The sequence below is a fragment of the Nyctereutes procyonoides genome, unplaced genomic scaffold, assembly GCF_905146905.1.
Source record: "Nyctereutes procyonoides isolate TBG_1078 unplaced genomic scaffold, NYPRO_anot_genome, whole genome shotgun sequence".
NCBI lineage: Eukaryota > Metazoa > Chordata > Mammalia > Carnivora > Canidae > Nyctereutes > Nyctereutes procyonoides.
Genome location: NW_026575125.1, coordinates 118,515,542 through 118,534,950, shown reverse-complemented (window position 1 = coordinate 118,534,950; position 19,409 = coordinate 118,515,542). Strand labels below are relative to the sequence as shown.

General features: G+C 66.5%; 1 protein-coding gene across 2 annotated transcripts; it reads right to left on the bottom strand.

Moving 5' to 3' along the window:
• Positions 1-4,504: 4,504 nt before the first annotated feature.
• On the bottom strand, positions 4,505-19,080 carry BGN (biglycan). 2 transcript variants are annotated; one of them, XM_055338786.1, is made up of 9 exons: positions 18,990-19,080; positions 18,582-18,691; positions 9,217-9,476; positions 8,794-8,906; positions 8,086-8,299; positions 7,453-7,563; positions 7,147-7,240; positions 6,923-7,061; positions 4,505-5,701 (listed from the first exon to the last, which is right to left on the bottom strand). In XM_055338786.1, the coding sequence occupies exons 3-9, from the start codon at positions 9,464-9,466 to the stop codon at positions 5,504-5,506; spliced, it is 1,119 nt and encodes a 372-aa protein (XP_055194761.1). In that variant the 5' UTR covers positions 9,467-9,476; positions 18,582-18,691; positions 18,990-19,080; the 3' UTR covers positions 4,505-5,503. The 2 variants fall into 2 exon arrangements, with proteins under 2 accessions (XP_055194761.1, XP_055194762.1); XM_055338787.1 differs by lacking the exons at positions 18,582-18,691; positions 18,990-19,080 and adding an exon at positions 11,448-11,649.
• Between the last annotated feature and the right edge of the window lie 329 nt (positions 19,081-19,409).

Here is a 19,409-nt window from a genome sequence, read left to right as displayed (position 1 = left end):
TGCTTAGGGGGCAGCTCCGCGGGGAGGCCCACGGCTGGGGTGGGAGCAGGGGAAGGCGCTGAGCTCGGGCGGGCCTCCCTGCTTCCCTGTACCCTCTCGTGGTCGCTCCTGCAGCCCCACACCTGTCAGCACTGTGCTCAAGCCCCCTCCTGCCCCCTCGGGAGCCTTGGGCCTGGGCCTGGGTCACTGCCCCTCACTCCCGCTCTCCTCCTGGGACGTCTCAAAGGCACTCTTGGCCCAAGAAACAAAGCCAAGAACGGGAGGCCCGCCCTCAGGCCTGGCTCCCTCCAGCCCTTCCGCACACGCTCCGTGTAACAGGAATCCACCCTCCCCCTTCCTGCTGACCACCCCCCCTTGTCACCTGCCTCCAGCTCCCCTCCCCCACCGCCGGGTGCTTTCTTTCCCAGGTCTTCAGCCAACCGTCCCCACTCCCCTCTTCCTGGGCCCAGCAGCTGCCGCCCCTCCTCCCCTGCCTGGTTTCTCTCCTACTACTTTCGCTGGGGCCTCCGCAGCCACCTCTGGGGAGGGCAATTCTCAGCCCAGCCCTGACATGGGGGCCTCTGGCTGGGTCCCGGGGCCCTCTCTTTTCTCAGTGCTCCCTCTCTCCCTGGCTGAGATCATAGACCCTTCCTCTCCCTGACCCCCAAGGCCTTGGGGGCCACCATCGTGCTGGGGTCCCCCGGGTCGGTACTCACCTGCGGCCCTGTGGCGGGCTGCCATGCCCCCCAAGAGCTGTGCATGTCCTAACCCCTGGAAGCGGGCTGGGATCTTATTTGGAAACGGGGACTTTGCAGATGTGATTGAGTTGGGGATCTTGACGTGGAGAGATGATCCTGGCTTATCTGGGCAGGCCCGAGATGCAGTGACAGGTGTCCTCATAAGAGGGAGGCAGAAGGAGACTTGACACACGCACCCACGGAGGGGGAAGCCACCTGAAGACAGAGGCAGAGACTGAAGGGGTAGCCGCAAGCCAACCACCGGAGGCTGGGAGAGGCAGGAAGGATCCTCCCCTGGAGTTTTCGGGGGGAGCAGGCCCCTTGACTTGAGCCCTGAGACACTCAGTGTTTGAAGCCAGGCGCAGAAAACTCATGCCAGTCCCTGACCCGGCCCCCAAGAAGTCCTGGGTGCCCCTGAACCCTGCCTGCAGCATACCTCCCCTTGGACCTCCCGGGTGCTTGGCCTCGGGATGCTACCCCGGAGGTTCTGGAGAGCCAGGCTTCCTCTCTGTCCTCAGGAGCGGCTCGGGGCTGGCTGGGGGGAGGTGGCCTTTTGGCTCTGGGCTGCCCAGGGCTGCGGCAGCCCCGTTGCACCTGCCCCACACATGTCCACAGTGGAGCTGGCTTTGCACCTTCCAGCGGCCCCTGCCCTCCCAAGACCCGAGCCTGGAGACCACAGGGGGAGCAGAAGTGAATGAACACTGGCCCCGCTTCCCAGCTTCTCGAAGCAAGCCCTCCACCTGCCCGGTCAGGTCCTTCAAGGAGGGGTTGTCCTTCTGAGGCGCCCTGCCCCCAGCCCCGGCCATGGGCTGTGGACGCCCGGCTGGCTGCCCCTCCGACAAGCCCCAGCTTGTCTAAACCCGAGCAGTGGATTCAGCTTAGGCTCCAGCTGGGCCCCGCTGCATTCAGAAGGCACCTGACCCGCAGTAAGTACTTGGAAATGTCCCCCACCCGGGCCCCCGTGTCACTGACAATGCTCCTTGGCAGCCACTTCTTGCACGGGACAGCCCTCCCCGCGACTGAGCTGCTCCCGTGACTTTTATGGCCCTGTGTGCATGCGCGAGCACGCACGTGCGTCTGTGTGTGTGTGTGTGTGTGTGTGTGTGCGCGCGCGCGCGCGTGCACGCACTTGTGCCCGCCTCAGCTCACTCTCTGCCTCAGGTCCCTCCTCTGAGCCGCATCCACACACTCAAAGCGCCGGGGGGCCTCCTGGTCCTCATGTGATATTCCTGGCCTCCCCTTCCTCTGCCTCCAGAGGCCTAGGACCTGGGGGTGCCACACCCCCATCCTGTCACCATCCCACCCCCTTCCTGTCACCCCACATCCAATCCATCCCCAAGTGCAGGGGCTGGAGCCTGGCCCCTCCTACCATCCTTCCTGCCGCCTTTTGGGCATAGCTGAGGCTTTCAAAGCGGGCACCCCTGAGCCCATCTGCATACCCACAGCTCACAGTGGGGTATCCCAGCCCTCTGGGGCTTCCTGTGACCTCGGCCAGGCCCTGAGCTCCATGAGGAGGGCACTCTGCATGGCCTGAGCCGTAGGTGGGGGCTGGCAGCTGGCAGGGGTAACCTTCATGTTGCCCTGGGTTTCATTTATTTATTTATTTTTAAAAGATTCTATTCATTTATTCATGAGAGACAGAGAGAGAGAGAGAGAGAGAGAGAGAGAGGCAGAGGCAGAGACCCAGGCAGAGGGAGAAGCGGGCTCCATGCAGGGAGCCCGACGTGGGACTCGATCCCGGGTCTCCAGGATCAGGCCCTGGGCCAAAGGCAGGCGCCAAACCCCTGAGCCACCCAGGGATCCCCCCTGGGTTTTATTTTTAAGCCCAATCAGTCCCCACTTTTGTATAGTCATCATCACCACCTAACAGCTTGCAACACACTTGAAGCACAGGGAGACGACGTCCTCCATCTCTGACCAGCTGCTCTGAGGATAGAACCTGTTTTCCAACCACGACTCACAAGCTCTTGTGGGGTGAGGCCCTGTTCACCTCCCTGGGCTCCTGCCACGGGCCCAGATGGTCCCCTGGGTGCCTCGAGGCCTCTGGTCCTGGCAGAGTGTGCGTCCCGACTTCAGGGCACGGTCTCCTATGTGCAGGTGACCCACAAGGTCCATGGATGCTTTCCCTGGAGCCCAGGCACCGGGATCTTATCTGAGCCTAGCAGCATTATTACAGTTGTCTTACTAGATTTTTTTTTTTTTTGGAGAGAGAGAGAGAGGGAGAGAGAGAGTACACGTGTGTGAGTGGCGGGGGTGGGGGGGGGCAGAGGGACACAGAGAGAGAGAATCCCAAGCAGACTCCATGCTCAGTGCAGAGCCCGATGTGGGCCTCTACCTCACAACCCTGAGACCCCGTCCCCGGGCTCAGATCAGGGGTCAGCGGCTTAACCAACTGAGCCACCTAGATGCCCCACTCGTCTCACTGGTTTGTCAGGGCACCTCTGTCCCTGCGAGAGAGGGAGGCAGAGAAGAAGGGAAGGGCGGGAAGCCTGGGAGAGAAGACCGAGACCTACAGGGACTACGTTGGACCTGCACGACAGGGTTCAGTGCCCCGGGCCGGCCCACAGAGAAAAGGCCTGAGGGCTCCACGTCCCTGGCTCCTGCAGGCCCCAGTTCTGGCTGTCCCTCCTCGCAGCCAGTGAGGGGACTTGACTGAGGCCCTGTCTCTTGGCCCCTGGCCAGTGCCCTTGCCCTGAGCCTGCCCAGCTCAGCAGAGATTGCTGGGCTGTGCAGCACATGGCCCAGAATAGTGCTATGATGCCGACGGGTGACATTCTATCACAGGGCCACCATGCTGAGCGGCGCCTCCCATCCCCAAAAGGGGAAACTCAGGGACACCGGGCACCCTGGTGCCAGGCCAGGCAGAAGGGCACGCAGCTCTGTGCTGGGAGCCAGCACGTGGCGCCTCCGAGCTCCTTCTGTCCTGGGCTGGCACTCGTCATGGGCTCCACCTGCTGTATTTTCATGGGTGACCGGTGGCTCCAGGGAAGCCCTGGCCCCCCACCACCCGAGGGGGAGGGCCCTCGTGGGGGATGAAGGAAGAGCGGCCAGGCTCTGGCCCACCACCACCTCAGTCTGCTGGGCTTGCCAACCGAGGGCACACTGCTCTGGGGACCGTCCCTCCCCTGCCCGTGCTGCCCTTTCCGGGGCAGATCCGCATCCCCAGGCCGTGTCCTGGATCCTTTGTCGGGAGCCAGTGGCAGAGCACCGCAACCTGGGCTTGGCTCTGCGGGCGCACGGTGCGAGCTCCTGGGCCGAGCTCCTGGGCCGAGAGGCCAGCGCAGGTGAGCTCCCAGCCGCATCTGAGGCCTGTCCTGCCCAGGGTGCGCCCCCTGGTGCTGACTGGGGTGCTGCGCACGGGTCCCCCCACAGCCGGGATGTAGCGTTGCTCGCAGCCTCCCCCAGCCCATCAGGACAGGCAGACGCGGCCCCCTAGGATTTGCAGGCTCCCCTCTCAAAGCGAGGGTCTGGTTGGGTGCTCTGAAGGTGGCAGGTGCTTGGCAAATGCTCCGCTCTGGAGGGCGGATGCTCCCTCAGCCAGGCCCGCTCTAGGGGCCCAGTATAAGGACCACTGGGGCCATGGAAGTGCCTAGAAAGAAGCGGAAGGGATCTCCTTGTCCAGCCTCAGACCTGGAGGTATTGAGGACCCTGGCCTGCGGGCAAGGAAAGCAGCAAAGGGGAAGCCCACGGCTCGGAGAGGGCACGAGGAGGCGGAGCCTGGGCCCACCGTGGCTCCCCTCTCCGCTCGGTCCCCGGTGCCACCCCGCGAGTGGCAGCACACAAAGCCATATTGCACAGTGTTTCTTTAATTGAAAGACAACAACCGACCTCAGAAGCAGCCCCTCCTCAAGCTGGGTGTGATCGTCTGAAACCCCCACCATACCAGGGGCCAGAAGGCGAGGGGAAGGGAGAGCTAGCCATCTCGTGGGGAGAGGGGGCGATGAAAGCTGGCTGGGGCTCCAGTGGGAGGCTGGGCCCTTTCGGGGCCAATGCTCCCCTGTGGACTGCGGGGTGCCTGCAGGGTGCATCGTCTCCACCTGCTGACCTCCTCCAGGACTGTCCAGGCTTGGGGGCAGCTGCCCTCTGCCCCGGGGCTTGCCTGGGTAGGGGCTGAGCAGAAGCCCCGCGCCACAGACAGCGGACCCAGCTGGGAGATGTGAGAGAGGAGAGGGGGGATGAGACGGACACATGGAGAGGGACAGGGAGAGAGAGAGAGAGCCAGGGAGGAAGATCCTGGTCTAGAGGCCAGTAGAGGAAAGAGGCTTGGATGGACGGGCCAGGCCATGAACTTGCAGAAGGGGGGGAGCGTTGGAGGTCAGGAGCAGCAGGCCCGGCCAAGGACGGTTGGGAGCCGGAAGCACACGAGAAGGAGGAACGTGCGCCCGGCAGGTGCGGGGGGCTGTCTCCATCCTTGTTAGCCCCTTCCCATCCCTAGACCCAGGGCCCGTCTTTCTTGGACTGGAGCCTCGGGTCATTTGATTTGAGGGTGAATGGGAAGAGAGCTTTATGAGGGGGCCTCTGAGTGGCTAGGACGGTGGGGGGCGGGCAGGGGCAGCTCTGAGGCCAACAGGCATGTGATGGGCGGCTGGGTCTTGTGCCCCATCTGCGTGCTTGGGAGCCAGGATGAGGGCGTCAGGAGGCAGCGAGTCGGGGTCCGGGATCAGGGCGGGGCTGGGTTGGGCGCAGCTGGGCGCTGGCTCGGCTCCTTGGCTCTGCCCTCCCCTTCGGGATGTCTGCTGTGCTCCCCAGAGACCCGGCCCAGGCCACCACGGCGGCTGCCGCTGCCTCTACTTTTTGTAGTTGCCAAACTGGATGGCCAGGCGGTCAGTGACGCAGCGGAAAGTGGCCGGCTGCACCTCCCAGTAGGGCACGGGGTTATTGAAGAGGCTGATGCCGTTGTAGTAGGCCCGCTTGACCCCGAAGCCCACGGGGCAGAAGTCGTTGACGCCCACCTTGGTGATGTTGTTGGTGTGCAGGTACACCACCTGCGGGCAGAGGGGGTGGCTCAGGCCCAGCGCCTGCCCTCCCAGCCCGGTCCAGCCGGCCGGCCAAGTGGCGGGCAGACCAGACGGCAGAGGGCTCGGGCCTTCCCTCCTGGCTGAGTCCCGCCCGGCTGCCCCACGGGTGGGGTCCCATGGCTGTGCTTGCCCTTGGAGGGCCAGGACGTGGTCCTTCCACTGTTGGGAGGAGCCAACCGAGGCTTGGGGGTGGCTCTCCGGTAGGTGTTGCTTGGGATGTGGAGGCACAGGCACGTGGCCAGGGGCCGGGATGCGGGGCCCAGATGCGGCGCGTGGTGGGTGGGAAGTGAGGGGCACGGGACGTGGGTTCGGGTGCAGGAAGGAGGGCACCTGGGGCTCCCCGTGGGCTTCCCAAACGCCAGGCCTGCCCCTGGGCCGCAGCTGGTCACTCCGGAGACCCCGTGGCATAGTTGTGAGAGGAGGAGCCCGGACATGACCTCCTCTTCCTTCCGGGCCCCAGGGGCGCTCGCTCTCCCGCAGCCCTCAACCTCCCGAAGCCCCCCTCTGGAATGGGGGGGCGGAGGAAACCCCCGAGAGGCGAGGCGCTCAGACTGCAGCAGCGCCCTCTAGAGGCAGAGCGGACAGCGGCCGCTAGAGGGCGCGCTTAGCCGGGCACGGGCCTCCGTGAGGCAGCATCTCGGCGCCCCCCCCCAGCCCCCCTCCCCGGGGTAGGGCCCGTCCGGACAGCCTGTGAGCTGGCAGGTCTCCCGGCCAGTGCCAAAGGGGCAGAGGAAGAGACTGGAAGCCAAGCCAGGGACGAGGTCCCTGAGAGAACCCCAGGCAAGACCCTGCACCCCCCTTCCCACCTCGACCTACTTCCTGCCCTGAGCTGAACCCCCACAACCGCAGATCTGTGCACCTCCAGTGCCCAGGCTGTTCCCTGACCCCCCAGGCTCCGCCGTGCCTTTCTGGGGTCCCACTGCCTATGAAAACTTCAGCTGCAAAATCTACCAGGCCAACTCCTGCAGGCGCCTTGCACCCCCTCTCCACGCACCCCCCAGCCCGCCATCCCCAGTGCAGTCCCCGCTCGCCTTCCCTGCTTCCTCAGCACGGATCCCTGTGATTGCCTCTTTCCAGATGACGAGGGGGCGCAGGGAGAGCAGGAGCGGCTGGCCAGCGGCACAGCGAGGCCCTACTAGGCCCCTCCGGCTCAGGGCAGCCGGCATGGGGGCGGCGGGCGGCTCTCACCTGGAGGAGCTTGAGGTCCGGAAGGCCGGAAGGCACCCTGGACAGCTTGTTATTATCCAAGTGCAGCTCCCGCAGGGTGGGCAGGAAGCTTAGGCTCCCGTTCTCGATCATGCGGATCTGGTTGTGGCCCAGGCCCAACCTGCAAAGGACACGTGATATGTACCGAAAGGTAGAGGAGTGAAGAGCAGTGGGGGCAGGGCGCCCCGCTTGGATCCCCAGCCCACCTGTACAGCTTGGAGTAACGGAGCAGGTCCTCCAGCTCGATGGCCTGGATTTTGTTGTGGTCCAGGTGGAGTTCATTCAGGGTCTCGGGGAGGTCTGCCAGGAAGACAGGGTGCTTGCAGGGGAATGCAGGTGGGGGGGAGGCCAGGTGTGTGGGCTGGGTCTGAGTGCGGGGTGACGACGGGAGCACAGGGCTCCCCAAGCCCTCCCTGAGTTGACTGGTGACTCCAGATATCTCCAGGCCCCCCCACCTGCGCCCACCTGTGCCATGGACGCTGCACAGCAGGGGGAAAGGGCTGCCTTCCTACCTTTGGGGACGCCGGTGAGCTTGGCCTCAGAGATGCGCAGGTAGTTGAGCTTCAGGCCATCGAAGGCTCCCGGCTCAAAGCCACTGTTTTCCAGGGGGTTCCCGCCCATCTCTAGGAGAGAGGCCCTGCTCAGCCCCAGCGCCGGAGCTCGGTGGCCGCCCGCACAGCCCCAGGTCCTGCTGGCCTCCTGGCTTGGGCTGGCCTGACGGGCCCGGCTCCCCCAGCTCCCCCAGAAAGCAGCCCTGCTAATGTACCGGGCTGATCGCGAACTCCTGGCTGTCCAAGACCGTGACCTCCCAAGGGTGTTGGCCCAGGCATCGGCCTCCGGGAGGAAGGGAGGCAGGAGGAAAGGGACGGGACCCAGAGATCAGCTGCTCAGCTCCTCTGGCTGGGCCCTTGGTGGACCCCGGCTGGCCGTCTGGCTGCACTGGCCCTTTCCCTTCCTTCTCTCTACGGACCCCAGGTTTCTCTTCATCTTGCCATGGCAGCCCTGGGGCATGCCCCGAGACAAGCCTCTGGAATGTTCTATGAGGCCCACCAGGCTTGTCCATGGCACCTGGCCACGCCGGCTGGAAGAGGTCCCTCTCCCTGCGCCCTTCCCGCCGGCCACGGGGGTGGCCAGGTGGCACTCACCGATGCAGTTCATGTTTCGCAGCCCGCTGAACACGCCCTTTGGCACCTTGCGGATGCGGTTGTCATGGATGCGGAGCTCCACCAGGGAGCTGGGCAGGTTGGGAGGGATCTCCACCAGGTGGTTCTTGGAGATGTAGAGCTTCTGCAGCTTCCGCAGGGGGCTGAAGGCCTTCTCGTGGATCTTGGAGATCTTGTTGTTCACCAGGACGAGAGCCTGGGGCAGGGAGGGCGTGGGACGTGAAGGCACCGGCTCCCCACTCGGCCCTGCCCTCACCACTTTCCCCCTCCCTGGCCGCCCGGGGTTGGCGATCAGTGGGGCTGCGCAGCGTGTAGAGCCCGGAGCCAGCGCTCGGGCCTGGCCATGTCATTATTGCCCCGCATGGCCCACCGCCTCGCGGCACCCCGGTTTCCTGGCTGGCACCCGGGCCGTGATAGACTGTTTCCTTCTCGTGTCGCTGGGATGCAGCAGTACAGCAAGAAGTTCTCAGCCGGAGAGGGAGTTGGGCTGAGCGACTGTGTCCCGTGCTTGTGGCTGCTGACATCCCTGTGTCATCCAGTGGGACCTGGGGCACTCCCACCGAGCCCTCGTCCAGACTCCACGGCCCCCGCCCCCTCTCGCACTGCACACATCTGCCCCCACAGCCGTAAGCGCCCAACCCCTGACACTGCCACCTCCTCCGAGCCCTGTGGCGGCCCGGGCGGCCTTACGTAGAGGTGGTGGAGGCCCTTGAAGTCATCGGCGCGGAGCTCCGAGATGTCGTTGTTCTGCAGGTCCAGCAGCATGGTGTCGGGTGAGATCTCCTTGGGCACGGCCTTCAGACCTGGGGGCCGGGGCCGCCGTCACCAGCGTGAGCGCCTCCGAGCAGGGGACACACACACGCACACACACACGCTCGTGCAGCGGCTCTGCCACAGGTGAGGGCCCTTCTCACTCTCCGCTCGCTGGCAGCCGAGCAACCGGACACCGTTCTACGCTGAAACCAGTCTCCCCAAGCCCGCGCGCTGGAGTCACCCCATCCCTGACCCCACCCCTTCGTGCCATCCCGCCGGGCAGGCATGTGTCTCCCCAGTAGGGCACTGAGGCCGGCCCGCGCCTTCCTGTACCCGCCCCGCCCTGGTCCCGGGACTGACCCAGGTCGGAGCACTGAACAACCCGCAGGTGGCAGTGGCAGCCAAAAGGACACATGGCGCTGTAAGTGGGCGTGAGGGCGTCCAGGTCCGGGACGCCTGAAGTTGTCTCAGCGCCTGAAGCCTCCTCGTCGTTCAGCATGGGCAGCCCGTCGTCCAGGGTGAAGTCCCAGAAGCCCTTCTGCTCAAAGGGTAGGGCCTGGCTCAGGGCCAGCAGGGAGGCGACGAGCCACAGGGGCCACATGGTGGGCATGCCTGGGAGGCTGGGGTGAGGAGGGGCTGTCAGGAGGGCCCGGCTGGCACCCGTACATGCCCCCTGGGCCCTTTCCCGAAAACCTCCAAACACCAGGAGCTGAGGACCCGCACATGTTGGCACCGTGTTCACCATCCCTCACGTGGGGCCAGCCGGACCCCAAGGCAGGAGCGGCGGGGGGGAAGGTGGCAGAGGGACGGGGTGTGGGCAGGCGGGAGACACCTCCTTCCGCTCCCCTCCGATCCCGGGCAGGACAACGGCTTTCATGGGCAATGGGTCGTCTTGCCGGTCAGTGAGTCGTGCTCACCCCCCCCGCCCACTGCCCCCCACACACCCCCTCAGCTGGCAGCCTGCCTGGGGACAGGGGTCAGTGAGGCGAGCGAAGGGAGTGGAGGGGGCAGAGAGGGAAAGGCAGCTGTCTGCCCCATAAAGGCTTTGAAGAATTGGGATTTGAATAACCTATTGTGGCCAGGGCGATCCCACATGCTCCGGGCCCTGTGGGTGCAGTCAGCATTGAGCTAGACCACCATGAGTCACTTCCTTTCCTGCCTGAGCTCCCCCTTGCAGCACACCCACATTTTCTGAAGAAAAGTCGAGAGGCCAAGACACCCTGCTGGGCACGCTGGGCTGAGGCCTGGGCGAGCCACGGAGGCGGTGCGGACAGAGAGAGGGGCGGCCTCCCGGGCAATCGCTGCCGAGGAGGGGGCGCGGCCCCCCAGCTCCCCTCCCCAAGGCCCCCCAGGGCCTCGGCACCCTCTCCTGGCCCGCAAGACTTCCCCTGGCTTGGCCTGCAGAGCCCCGGGGCTCCCACACCGGCTCCCGCCTTCCTTCTGCCCGTGGCCCAGCCCCCCGGAGAGGCCACCAGAGGGGAGCCGGCTGCTGCCAAGGTGGCAGGCAGGATCGGGCTTGTCCGAAGTCTCCCCCAGGCCGGGCAGCGGGGTGGGCGTGAGGGGGAAGCTGCCCTGCCCGAACCTGCCCCAGGGGCCCGTTTTTACCACCTCCTTCCTTCCCCCATCCAGAGGCTCCTCTGCTGGAAGGTCCTGTACAGGGAAAGGCCGAGCCCCTGCCTCTCCCACCACCCTCACCCTCCCGGATTTCCCCAGAAAGTCCCAGCCAGCCTCATTTCCCCATGTGTTCCGCAGGCGTCCGTGTGCCTGCCCTGCTCCGCTCCCGGGCTCCGGTGTCCGGGGTTGCCCCGCGTGCATCTGTGGGCAGTGAGCCTGGCCGGGGGCCAGGGGCTTCCTGCAGACCCGCACCGGCCCCCCCCTCCAGGGAGACCCTCCTCACTTGGGGCCGTGACGGGCTTCAGTGGGGCCCGGGGCACCTCTGAGCCTGATTGCTGCATATAAACGTGGCAGGAGTCCCCGGGGACTGGAGGGCTCTGCTGGATTTAAGCCTCAAGAGCATCTCGGCCCGGTCTGCTGCTTTGTTGGGCGAGCCCGGTTGGTGTGGGGCTGGGCTGGGTGCTGCGCGGCCCCCTGGAGCCCTCCCACCAGCAGGCCAGGGCTCAACTACTCTGTGCCCCAGGTTCCCATCGATCCCAGTCCTGCCAGCCCCTTGCACGCTCCCCAGGCATCCCCTAAGTGGGTCATGTAGCTTGCCCCGGCTCCCACTATCCCCGAGGACACTGGCAACCCGGGGTGCAGTGTGCTGGGCAGGCCGAGGTCACAGACCCAGGACATGGTTCAGTGGACTCGGCTGGAGGGCCAGCCCCAGAGTGCCCCCAGCAGGTCCCAGCGGCCCTCCTGAGTGCATGGCCCCCAGTGGCAAGCTCAGAGAAGCTGCCTGCCTGTCCCAGGTCACACAGCAAAGTAAGCGTCCCCCACGTCAGGGGAGCACCCAGTCTGCCTGACTCCCTCAAGCCCCAAGACGCCACAATCACACCCCAGGTCCTGCCAGCCCCAGACTGGCCAGGCAGGACCCAGGGGAGCCCCCGGGAGGTCCTGGTGCCGAGTAGGGAGGAGGCCCTGTGCTTGCCTACCTGACAAGGTGTCCCTCCTTCTTCCCCTGATTCTGCAACCTCCAGGGCAGAACAGGACAGGCTGAGGCCCTGGGTGCCTGCTGCCACTGCTTGGGACCCTTGCTTGGGAACCACTGGAAGCCCGGGGCTGGGACGAGGACGAGTGGTCGGAGAGAACAGGAAGGGGAGGATGGAGGCAGGAGAGCAAGATGGAATGGGAGAGAGGGAGGAGACTGTTGTCTTCTTGCCTGGCACCCCTGCCAAAGCCGCTACCTCACAGGGGGGATGAGTCAGGGCTGGAACGCCCAGTGGGAGCCTGGGAAGGCCTTGGGATCCACGGCTCACCTGGATAGGTGGGGGTGGATGGGGTCGTCTGGCCGGGCCCAGGGGAGGCTGTGGTGGGAGGTGGGCAAGAACAGGCCTCCTCTAGCCCGCCGGGGGCTGGGAAGGGCCAGGGGTCTCCCGGGGAGTCTCCGCCCCCGGATCTGGCCCGGCCGCCAGAGTAGAGCAGGACGGCACTGGAAAGGCCAACCGGGGTGAGACTGGCCACCCAGGCTCCACGTGGGCTCGTGGGACGTGTCCTAGAGGAGTGGGGGCTCTGGAGGAGATGATTCAGCTCGAACCAGCCAGGCTTGATGTTGCTGCATCTGGGGGCCACAGGCAGGGGCCCTGGGCTCTAGTGCAGGCTCACTCTCGGGGCGTGGGGTGGGGGGACGGAGGCTGACGGCCGGGAGGCCCTCCACCAGGGCCCTGTGACCGAGGCCGAGGACAAGGCGTGGCTGGTTCCCCCGCCGCCCGCTCCCGGCTGGGCCCGGGCAGTGGACAGGCTGGCAGGGTGGGGGCTGGGCGGGCTTGCCAGCAGAGCCTCATTTCCACTCTGGAAGCTGGTGGAACTGCACAGGGAGGGGAGGGCTGGCCGGACAAGGAGCCGGGCAGGGTGTCCCCGAGGACTCCGGGGAGGGCCTCGAGCCCTGTCAAGCTGTGCTTGGAGCTCGCTGGACCCCTGGCCCTGACAGCAAAGGCAAGAAGTGGCTACGGCGCCGAGGCCTCCGGCCCAGTGCCCACAGGTGTGAGCGAGGGAAAGGGCCGGGCTTCCTGGAGCCCGCGCCCCAGACCAATAGGGCCTCCCTTGTCTCGCTCTCTGAAAGCCGGCGCAGTCCTGCGAGCGAGGTTGCTCCGGCCCGCGCCAAACAAGACGCATTGGCAGCCTCTGAGAACATGGAGCGGCCGTGCCAGGCATTCAGGCCAGGCCAAGGGCGGCGGGAGCAGGACTTAAGGTCTGGCCTGCCCTGGGAGCTTGCTTGCGAATGTGTGGCCTGCAGCTGCCAAGTCGGAGACGCCGGGCACCGTCCCGAGGCCTCAGCCCGGCGTGTCCGGTCCCCCCCCCCCCCCCCCCCGCCGAACAACCCGACCTGAACTCTGGCGCGGGTGCCACCGTCTACCTAGCCCTGCCGGGTCCCCGGGGCTGCGTGGAAGAGGAGGGGCAGGAGGGGGACGGGCAACACGGGGCCCCCTTTCCCTCCGCACCCCTCTGTCCGCCAAGGGCCTCGGAGGCGGGCCTCGAACAGCCGGCGGGGGGCGGGAGCGCCGTCCAGAGCTGCGTTCCGCAGGTGGGTGCCGAGCCCAGGCTGGCGCGCAGCCGCTCCTCCTGCCCCAGGCCCCAGCCCGCCCGCCCTCTGGCAACCTCACCTGCTCTCGGGGGCCACCCGTGGGCCTGCTGGGGCCCCCGCACGTGCGCGTGTGTGCGTGTGGGGGGACCGCGTGAGGGGCTGGCGGCTGGGGTGGCGAGGGCGCAGGCCCTGAGCCCCACCCCGTTGCGCCTGTGCCCGAGCCACCTGAGGCTGCAGGGCGAGCAGACGCCTGCACGTGGCCGGCCAGGGCAGCTCCTTCCCGTCATGGCCCTGGCACCGCTGGCCTGACGGCGCGGCTGGGCCCCTGCCTCTGCCAGCCTTCAGGTAGCGATGCGAACTGGACGTGGCAGGCGGAGGCCGTGGGGAGCTGGCAGGGAGCCGGCCCATTGGCGGGAGAGGGCTGGGACCGGGGAGCTGGCGGGGTGGCTGGCGCGGGTGAGGCCAGACCTCTGTCCCCACAGCATTCGGGAGAGCCCTCCGCCCCTCCGCCCCTCCGCCGCTCTGTCGGGAAACCTCTGGAAGGCGGGGCGGGGGGGGAAGGGGTTAAACTGCTGGCCAGGGGCCAGGCAGCCGATGACCCAGGTCAGCTGGGGGTCCTGAGGTTCCCAGTCCTTTCACACCTGGGCCCGGTGTCCTTCCTCTTCCTCCTCCTCCTCCCAACTCACTGAAGAAATCCTGAGCTCCGCCTCACCTCATTCTAGAATGTTTGAGGAAGAGGGTGGATGCTATCGCCTCCCACGGATGGGGCAGGGGACTCAAATGATCCCTTAACGTAGCCCTCCCAAAGACCAAAAGAAGAAAGCGCTGTTTTTGCCACTTGATGAAAAGGTAAACTGAGGCTCAGACTTTGCCCAAAACTCTGGCCTGAGGCCACACAGTAAGGAAGCGGTAGGACTGGGGCTCCCTGTCTGTCCATCTGTCTATCTGCCTGTGTGTCTGGCTCCATCCTCTGCTGTTCCAAAGCCACGAGACCCTATACTCCCTGGGCTGTGCAGGGGGGGCTGGACCAGCCTGTGGGGTCCTGGCAAGGCTCCCCGGCAGCTCCCTCACCCGAGCTGGGAGGTGATGCTGTTGGAAAGTCGGGCCCTGCTCTGTGGGCCCTTTGCCCATCGTGGCTCCTGAGGCACAACGGCCCCTGGCTCTGACCGCCACTGATGGTAGGTCTTTGGGTGCCTCAGGCCAGCCGCCCCCGCTGGCCCCAGCACCCCCAGCGGGCTGGCCACAAGCCTGGGGCTTCGGCTTGCCCCGGGTCTGCAGGGGCATGGAAAGGCCATCATCCCAGCCAGCCAGGGAGCTTCCCTGGAGCCGTTTAGGTCCCAGCTGGCAGCAGACCCCACAGGGAGATGTCCTCGGCCTGGCTCCCAGAGCCTGGCGCCCCCCTCGCCTTGCTCCCTGGCTGAGCCCGGCCGAGGCGAGGGGGCTGGGCTCCGCTTCCCGGGCAGGATGGTGGCCAGGCACCCGGGAGTGAGGCCCTGCCCTTCCTGGGCCCAGGGTTTCCTGCAGCTCCTTCCGCGCACCGGCTCTCAGCCAGGGGCTCCGGCTGGTGGTGGGAGCCAGCCCTCGGCACCCGGCCCGGGGCACCCCCCCAGTGCACCCCGCCTTGCGGCTGGGGGCCTCCATGGCCCTGCTGGACCATAATCAGGGGTGAGCAGGGACTCAGACAGAACGATGATCAAAGTCACCTTTGCCTCTGCTGTCCTGGGACAGAGCTGCTGGAACCAGCCTCTCCCTGCCCCTTCCCTCTCTCCTCCAAGTCCCACTTCAGTTCCCCAAATCCCCAGCCCTGTGTGCTGGGTCCCCCTGGGCCATCTGTCTCCCAAGGGGTGGATGGTGGAGGAGAAACCAGGGTGAGTCTTACAGCTCAGCCCAGGCTGGTGTTTTTGTGGAGTTTGGCTTGCAGGTGCCAGGGACCGGGAGCGCCAGGTGCAAGGAGGCTGGACAGAGAGACCCCAGCCCCTTGAAACCCAGAGATGTGTCACCACAGGGAGGGGCCGGTGAGTCATCTGAGTTCCCGGCTGGGGAATGTCAGTGATGCTGCTCTGTAGGCTGCCGTGGGAACTGAGGCTGGTGGGCCCTAGGCGAGAAGGCTTCCTCCAGGGCCATCCCAGGATCTGCCCTGACCCAGAGCAGGGTGGGGGGCGGGGACCGGAGAAGCCAAATGGGGGGGGGGGCTCTGGGCAGCTCCCAGGAGCTGGAATCCCGGAGGGAGTGAAGGAGGCCCCGGGAAGCTCGGGCTGGGGACTCCAGTTGAGGGGGGACAAATCGCAGTCACCCATCCCTAGAGGAGGTGGCCACGCGGGCCCCACGCCCATCCCCGGGGCCACTGGGAGACTGGCTCTGGGAGACGGAAGAAGGGCCCGGCTGTGTAGCCTCCATGGGTCTCAGGCCCGGGGGACGCGGCGGAGCAGACACCCTCCCACCCCCAGCGTAGCCCCTCTACCTGCCTCCTACTGCTCCGGGAGGTGGGACTTCCAGAAGGCCTTCTGTGGGTGATCAAGGTGTGGGCCCCAGCGTGTGAGCAGGAGACAGGAGGGAGAGGAGGGGCACTGACGGCCACAGGGGCCAGCTGACAGGAGGGGACAGAGCTGCCACGACTCTGCCTTCAGGGGGAGCCCTTGCTCACTGTCACCGCCACCACCCAGTGCGCACACGGAGGCCCACAGGAGGGAGGGGAGGGTGCCCTGGGACAGCCACCATCACTCCTCAGCCTCTGGATTTGAGCCGAGCCCTTGGGCTGGTGTGCCCCCTTGCACCGATGTAGAGGGAGACAGCTCCAGGCAGAGACTGAGCTCTCTCACCCTGGGGTGGGGAGAGTCGAGTGGGGTGGGAGAGGAGGGTGGGGAGGGAGTCGTGGTGGGGTGGGAAGAGCTTTCTTACAATCAGGGGTTTGGGAAGCTCCGTAGAGACTAGAGATGTGTGAGACAAATGACCCCGCGGCCCAGCAGATGAGGCTTCAGAGGCCCTGGGGCTGGGGCCGGGGCTGGGACCATCCTTGGGGTGCGGCGGGGAGGGGGTGCAGAGTGGACGGTGCCCGGGCCACAGCCTACTGCTTGTGTGTCCCAGGGAGATCCTGGGGGACTGCCACTCTCTCGTGCCTCAGCTGTGTCCCCGGGCAACTAAGGACAACTGACTGCTGGGACGGTCCCGTGCTGTGCTGTCTCCACGGGGCTTCTCCAGGGAGTAGGCGAGGGATGGCAGTGGGTGGCCCGGGAAGCAGGGCGGCTGGGAGAGATGGGAGGCCCTACTGAAGGCTCTGCCATCTTCTGGGGACTTGGCACTGGCACTAGAAAGGCCACTCTGGGGTCTCTCCTCATTTACGCCCCCCCAATGAGCCAGGGCCACTGGTAGGACTGGGGCGGGTTCGGTCAGAGGATGGCATGCCAACTTTCTGGGCCCCTGAATGAGCCTGCAGAGAACTGCCAGCAGCCACAGCTGGGCTTCAGACTCCCCACATACACGGCGGGGACTCGGGGCCCTGCTCCGGGGCAGGGCACAAGAGCGCTGGGATGGTTAATGCCCACCGTGGCCCGGGGTCTTGGGGCTTGCGGGTAGGCCCCTGGGCTGGTGGGCAGCAGCCCCCCGGCTCTCCGTCTGCTCTCATGGTCCCGTGGGGCGCCCTCCTTTCCATGCACCCCACAGTCCCGCCCTCAAAGGCCGCCCCATGCTGTGGGGGGAGGGCAGACGGGCAACTCCCCAGGGAGGCACCGACTGGGGGAGGCACAGGCGGCCTCGGGGCGCCAGGAGGCGCTCACCTGCGCGCTCCTCACTGCAGGCCAACCCGCGCCCCCGAGGGAGATCCCCAGGAAGCTGAGCATGTCCAGCTTGTCCCCGGGGCCAGTCGGCCCCTCCAGGGCGGAGACCTGGCAGGCCAGGGAGCAGGGGAGGGCACAGATGCAGGAGCACACTGAGGATGGGGCTGGCCCTATCTGCCACCCGAGTGGCCCTTCACCAAAAGTATTCAAGAACAACCTCCCTGGCCTGGACGAAGTCTACCCCGCCCGCCCCAGCCCCCCACCCTCTCCTGGGTACCCCGGGCCTCCTGCTCCACCCAGCAGAACCGACCTGGGCAGCCCCCACTAACCAGTGCCCAGGCCCAGGCCCAGCCCCACCCACGGAGCAGTGTGTGTGGGGGGCGCTCCCCTCCCCCAACCTCCCAGGAGACCCCGTGACCCGGGAAGAGAGCTCCGTTCTGCCTGTCTCCCGTCCTGGGTCCCCTGGCGGCCCCTCAGCACTCCAGCCATCCTGGGAACTTGCAGGACAGTGGCCAGGGGCCCTGTCACATCCCCCTCCAATGCCCACGCGGTGCCACAATTGTCAGTATCCATGGTCCAGTGACCCCAAGGCTTCCCCGGGTGCTATGGTGTCAATAGGCAGGGCTTGTGGGTCAGGAGCCCTGGCTCGTGGCCCCAGCTTTGTGTCCGACTCGCTGTGCAACTGTGGGCACGTGCCTGCCTGTCTCTGGGCCTCGGTTGTCCCTCTTATACAATGGAAGGAGTGGGGGTGAGACCAGCAGGGGCCCCTCCTCCCCTCCCCGAGAACTCTGGGGGCAACCTCGCAGCTACAGTTTTGCTTCAGACCTGGGGTGCACCCTCCCTTCTGGAGGCGTCCCATGCACCAGTAGGCGGGGGCTACTTTTGGGGGACAGAGCAATTAGCGAGCTCTTGAGCCTCACTGGTCATTAAAGGCACCCATCCTGGGACCATGGTGTCCGAGTCTGGAAGTGGGTCTGTGGCCTCACTCTTCCCCAGGGTCCCCAGGGGCCCTCCAGGGCCCCAAGCCAGGCCTGCACAGGGTAACATGGCACAGTCGCCTGCATCTCTCTGTGCCCACCCCTCCCCATCCTGAGTCTCAATCCAACAGGGTTCCGGGGACAGACAGGACCGAGCCCCCCAGGCAGCCGCACCCAGGGGACCCTGTGGCCAGGGCCGTGAGGAGCCACCCCTCTCTCAGGAGGAGGCAGAGGAAGGGAATTAGCCTGCGGGTAAGGGAGAAATATCTGGGCAGGCTGCCTGGGGTGTGCCGGGGAAACCAAGTCTCTACGTCTCTGAGCCCACGCCAAGGACTGCTCCTGGCCACCGGGGACTGCTCCCCGGCACGGAGCCCTGCCAGCCCTGTCCCCAGGGTGCCCTCGGGACTCGCAGTGAAGGAAGAGAGCCACTGGCAGAGCCGGGATGCCGGCCACCGGGCCATGCCCAGGCCATGCTCGGGGTGGGGGGGCGGCAAGGGGCAGAACCCGAGGGGGCGAGGGAGGCAGGGAGAGTGGAGCCGCGTGAGGTCAGAGGGGAGAGGAAGGCTGGGCAGAAAATGCAGGAAGGGCCAGCGACTGCGGGTGGGAATCACAGGAGCCCGGGAGCAGGACACGGAGGTAACGTGGTGGGGCCGAGGGGAGGGATGCGGAGGGCTGGTGGGGGGCAGCAGGGACGTGGGCATCTCCAGGGCGGCGAGAGGGCAGTGGCAGCAGGGATGAGACAAGGGGGGGACAGCGGGCACAGCGGGGTGGGGGGCGCTGGCGTGGGGACCCTACCTGGGGAGGGTGAGCGGCTGGGCACAGGCTGGCTGGCAGGCTCGGGTGTCAGGCAGTCAGCGCGTCCGTCCGTCTGTCCGTCCGGGCCCTCCGAGAGCAGCTGCTCACTCCTGGGCAGTTCGCGGAGAGAGGGAGCCAGCGGTGGGAGGGAGGCTAAAGGCGGGGCGGGCTGGCCGACGGGGAGGGGACGGGGAGGGGGCGGGGAGGGAGGAAAGGAGGGAGGGGGCTGCCGGCGGAGAGGGAAGGCGACGGAGGGAGGGAAGACGCAGGGAGGGGGCCGGCCTCCGGGCCCCCCTGGAAGCTTCAAAGGGAGCAATTTTCTCGTAGACGGCTGGGCTGGGCGAGCTGCGCACCCCCCTGCCGCCCGCCCACCCCAGGCGCGTGGGGAAGGGACACGCTCTCACTCACACAAGGACCCTCGGTGTCTCTGGGCCCGCACAGCCTCAGACACTCAAACTTTCCACTGCCCAGATAGGGACACTGAGGCCGGGAGAGGGGCGGGAGCTGGCTTGCTGGCACTTGCAGGCGGAGGGCAGAAAGGGAAGGGCGGTGAGGGGGAGGCGGCCTCGGGCTGCTGGTCCAGTGAGTGGCCCCCGGAATTCTGGCCTGAGCCCGCCCAGAACCTCCAGCAGCCCAGCCTGAACAAGGAGGTGGTTCTCCACAGTCGGGGCGGGGTGGGGGGGTAGCGGCTGTGGCTTTCTGGAAGGCCTTGATGCAGGCTTCCAGGTACTCTGGACACTCCAGCCCCCCAGCCCTGGGCACTCTTTGTCCCCCCTCAAAAGCAGGACTGGTCCTCTCTGCGTGATCTCACCCCGGGGCTCAGCTGGG

Bases quoted from the DNA above. Each gene is read 5' to 3' on its own strand.
- BGN (XM_055338786.1), bottom strand. From the start codon at position 9,466: ATGCCCACCATGTGGCCCCTGTGGCTCGTCGCCTCCCTGCTGGCCCTG. The intron at 7,564-8,085 runs GTGAGTGCCACC...CCTCTCTCCTAG, and splicing joins GCGAAACATGAACTGCATCG to AGATGGGCGGGAACCCCCTG. The intron at 5,702-6,922 runs GTGAGAGCCGCC...CTCTGCCCGCAG, and splicing joins CGGACCTCAAGCTCCTCCAG to GTGGTGTACCTGCACACCAA.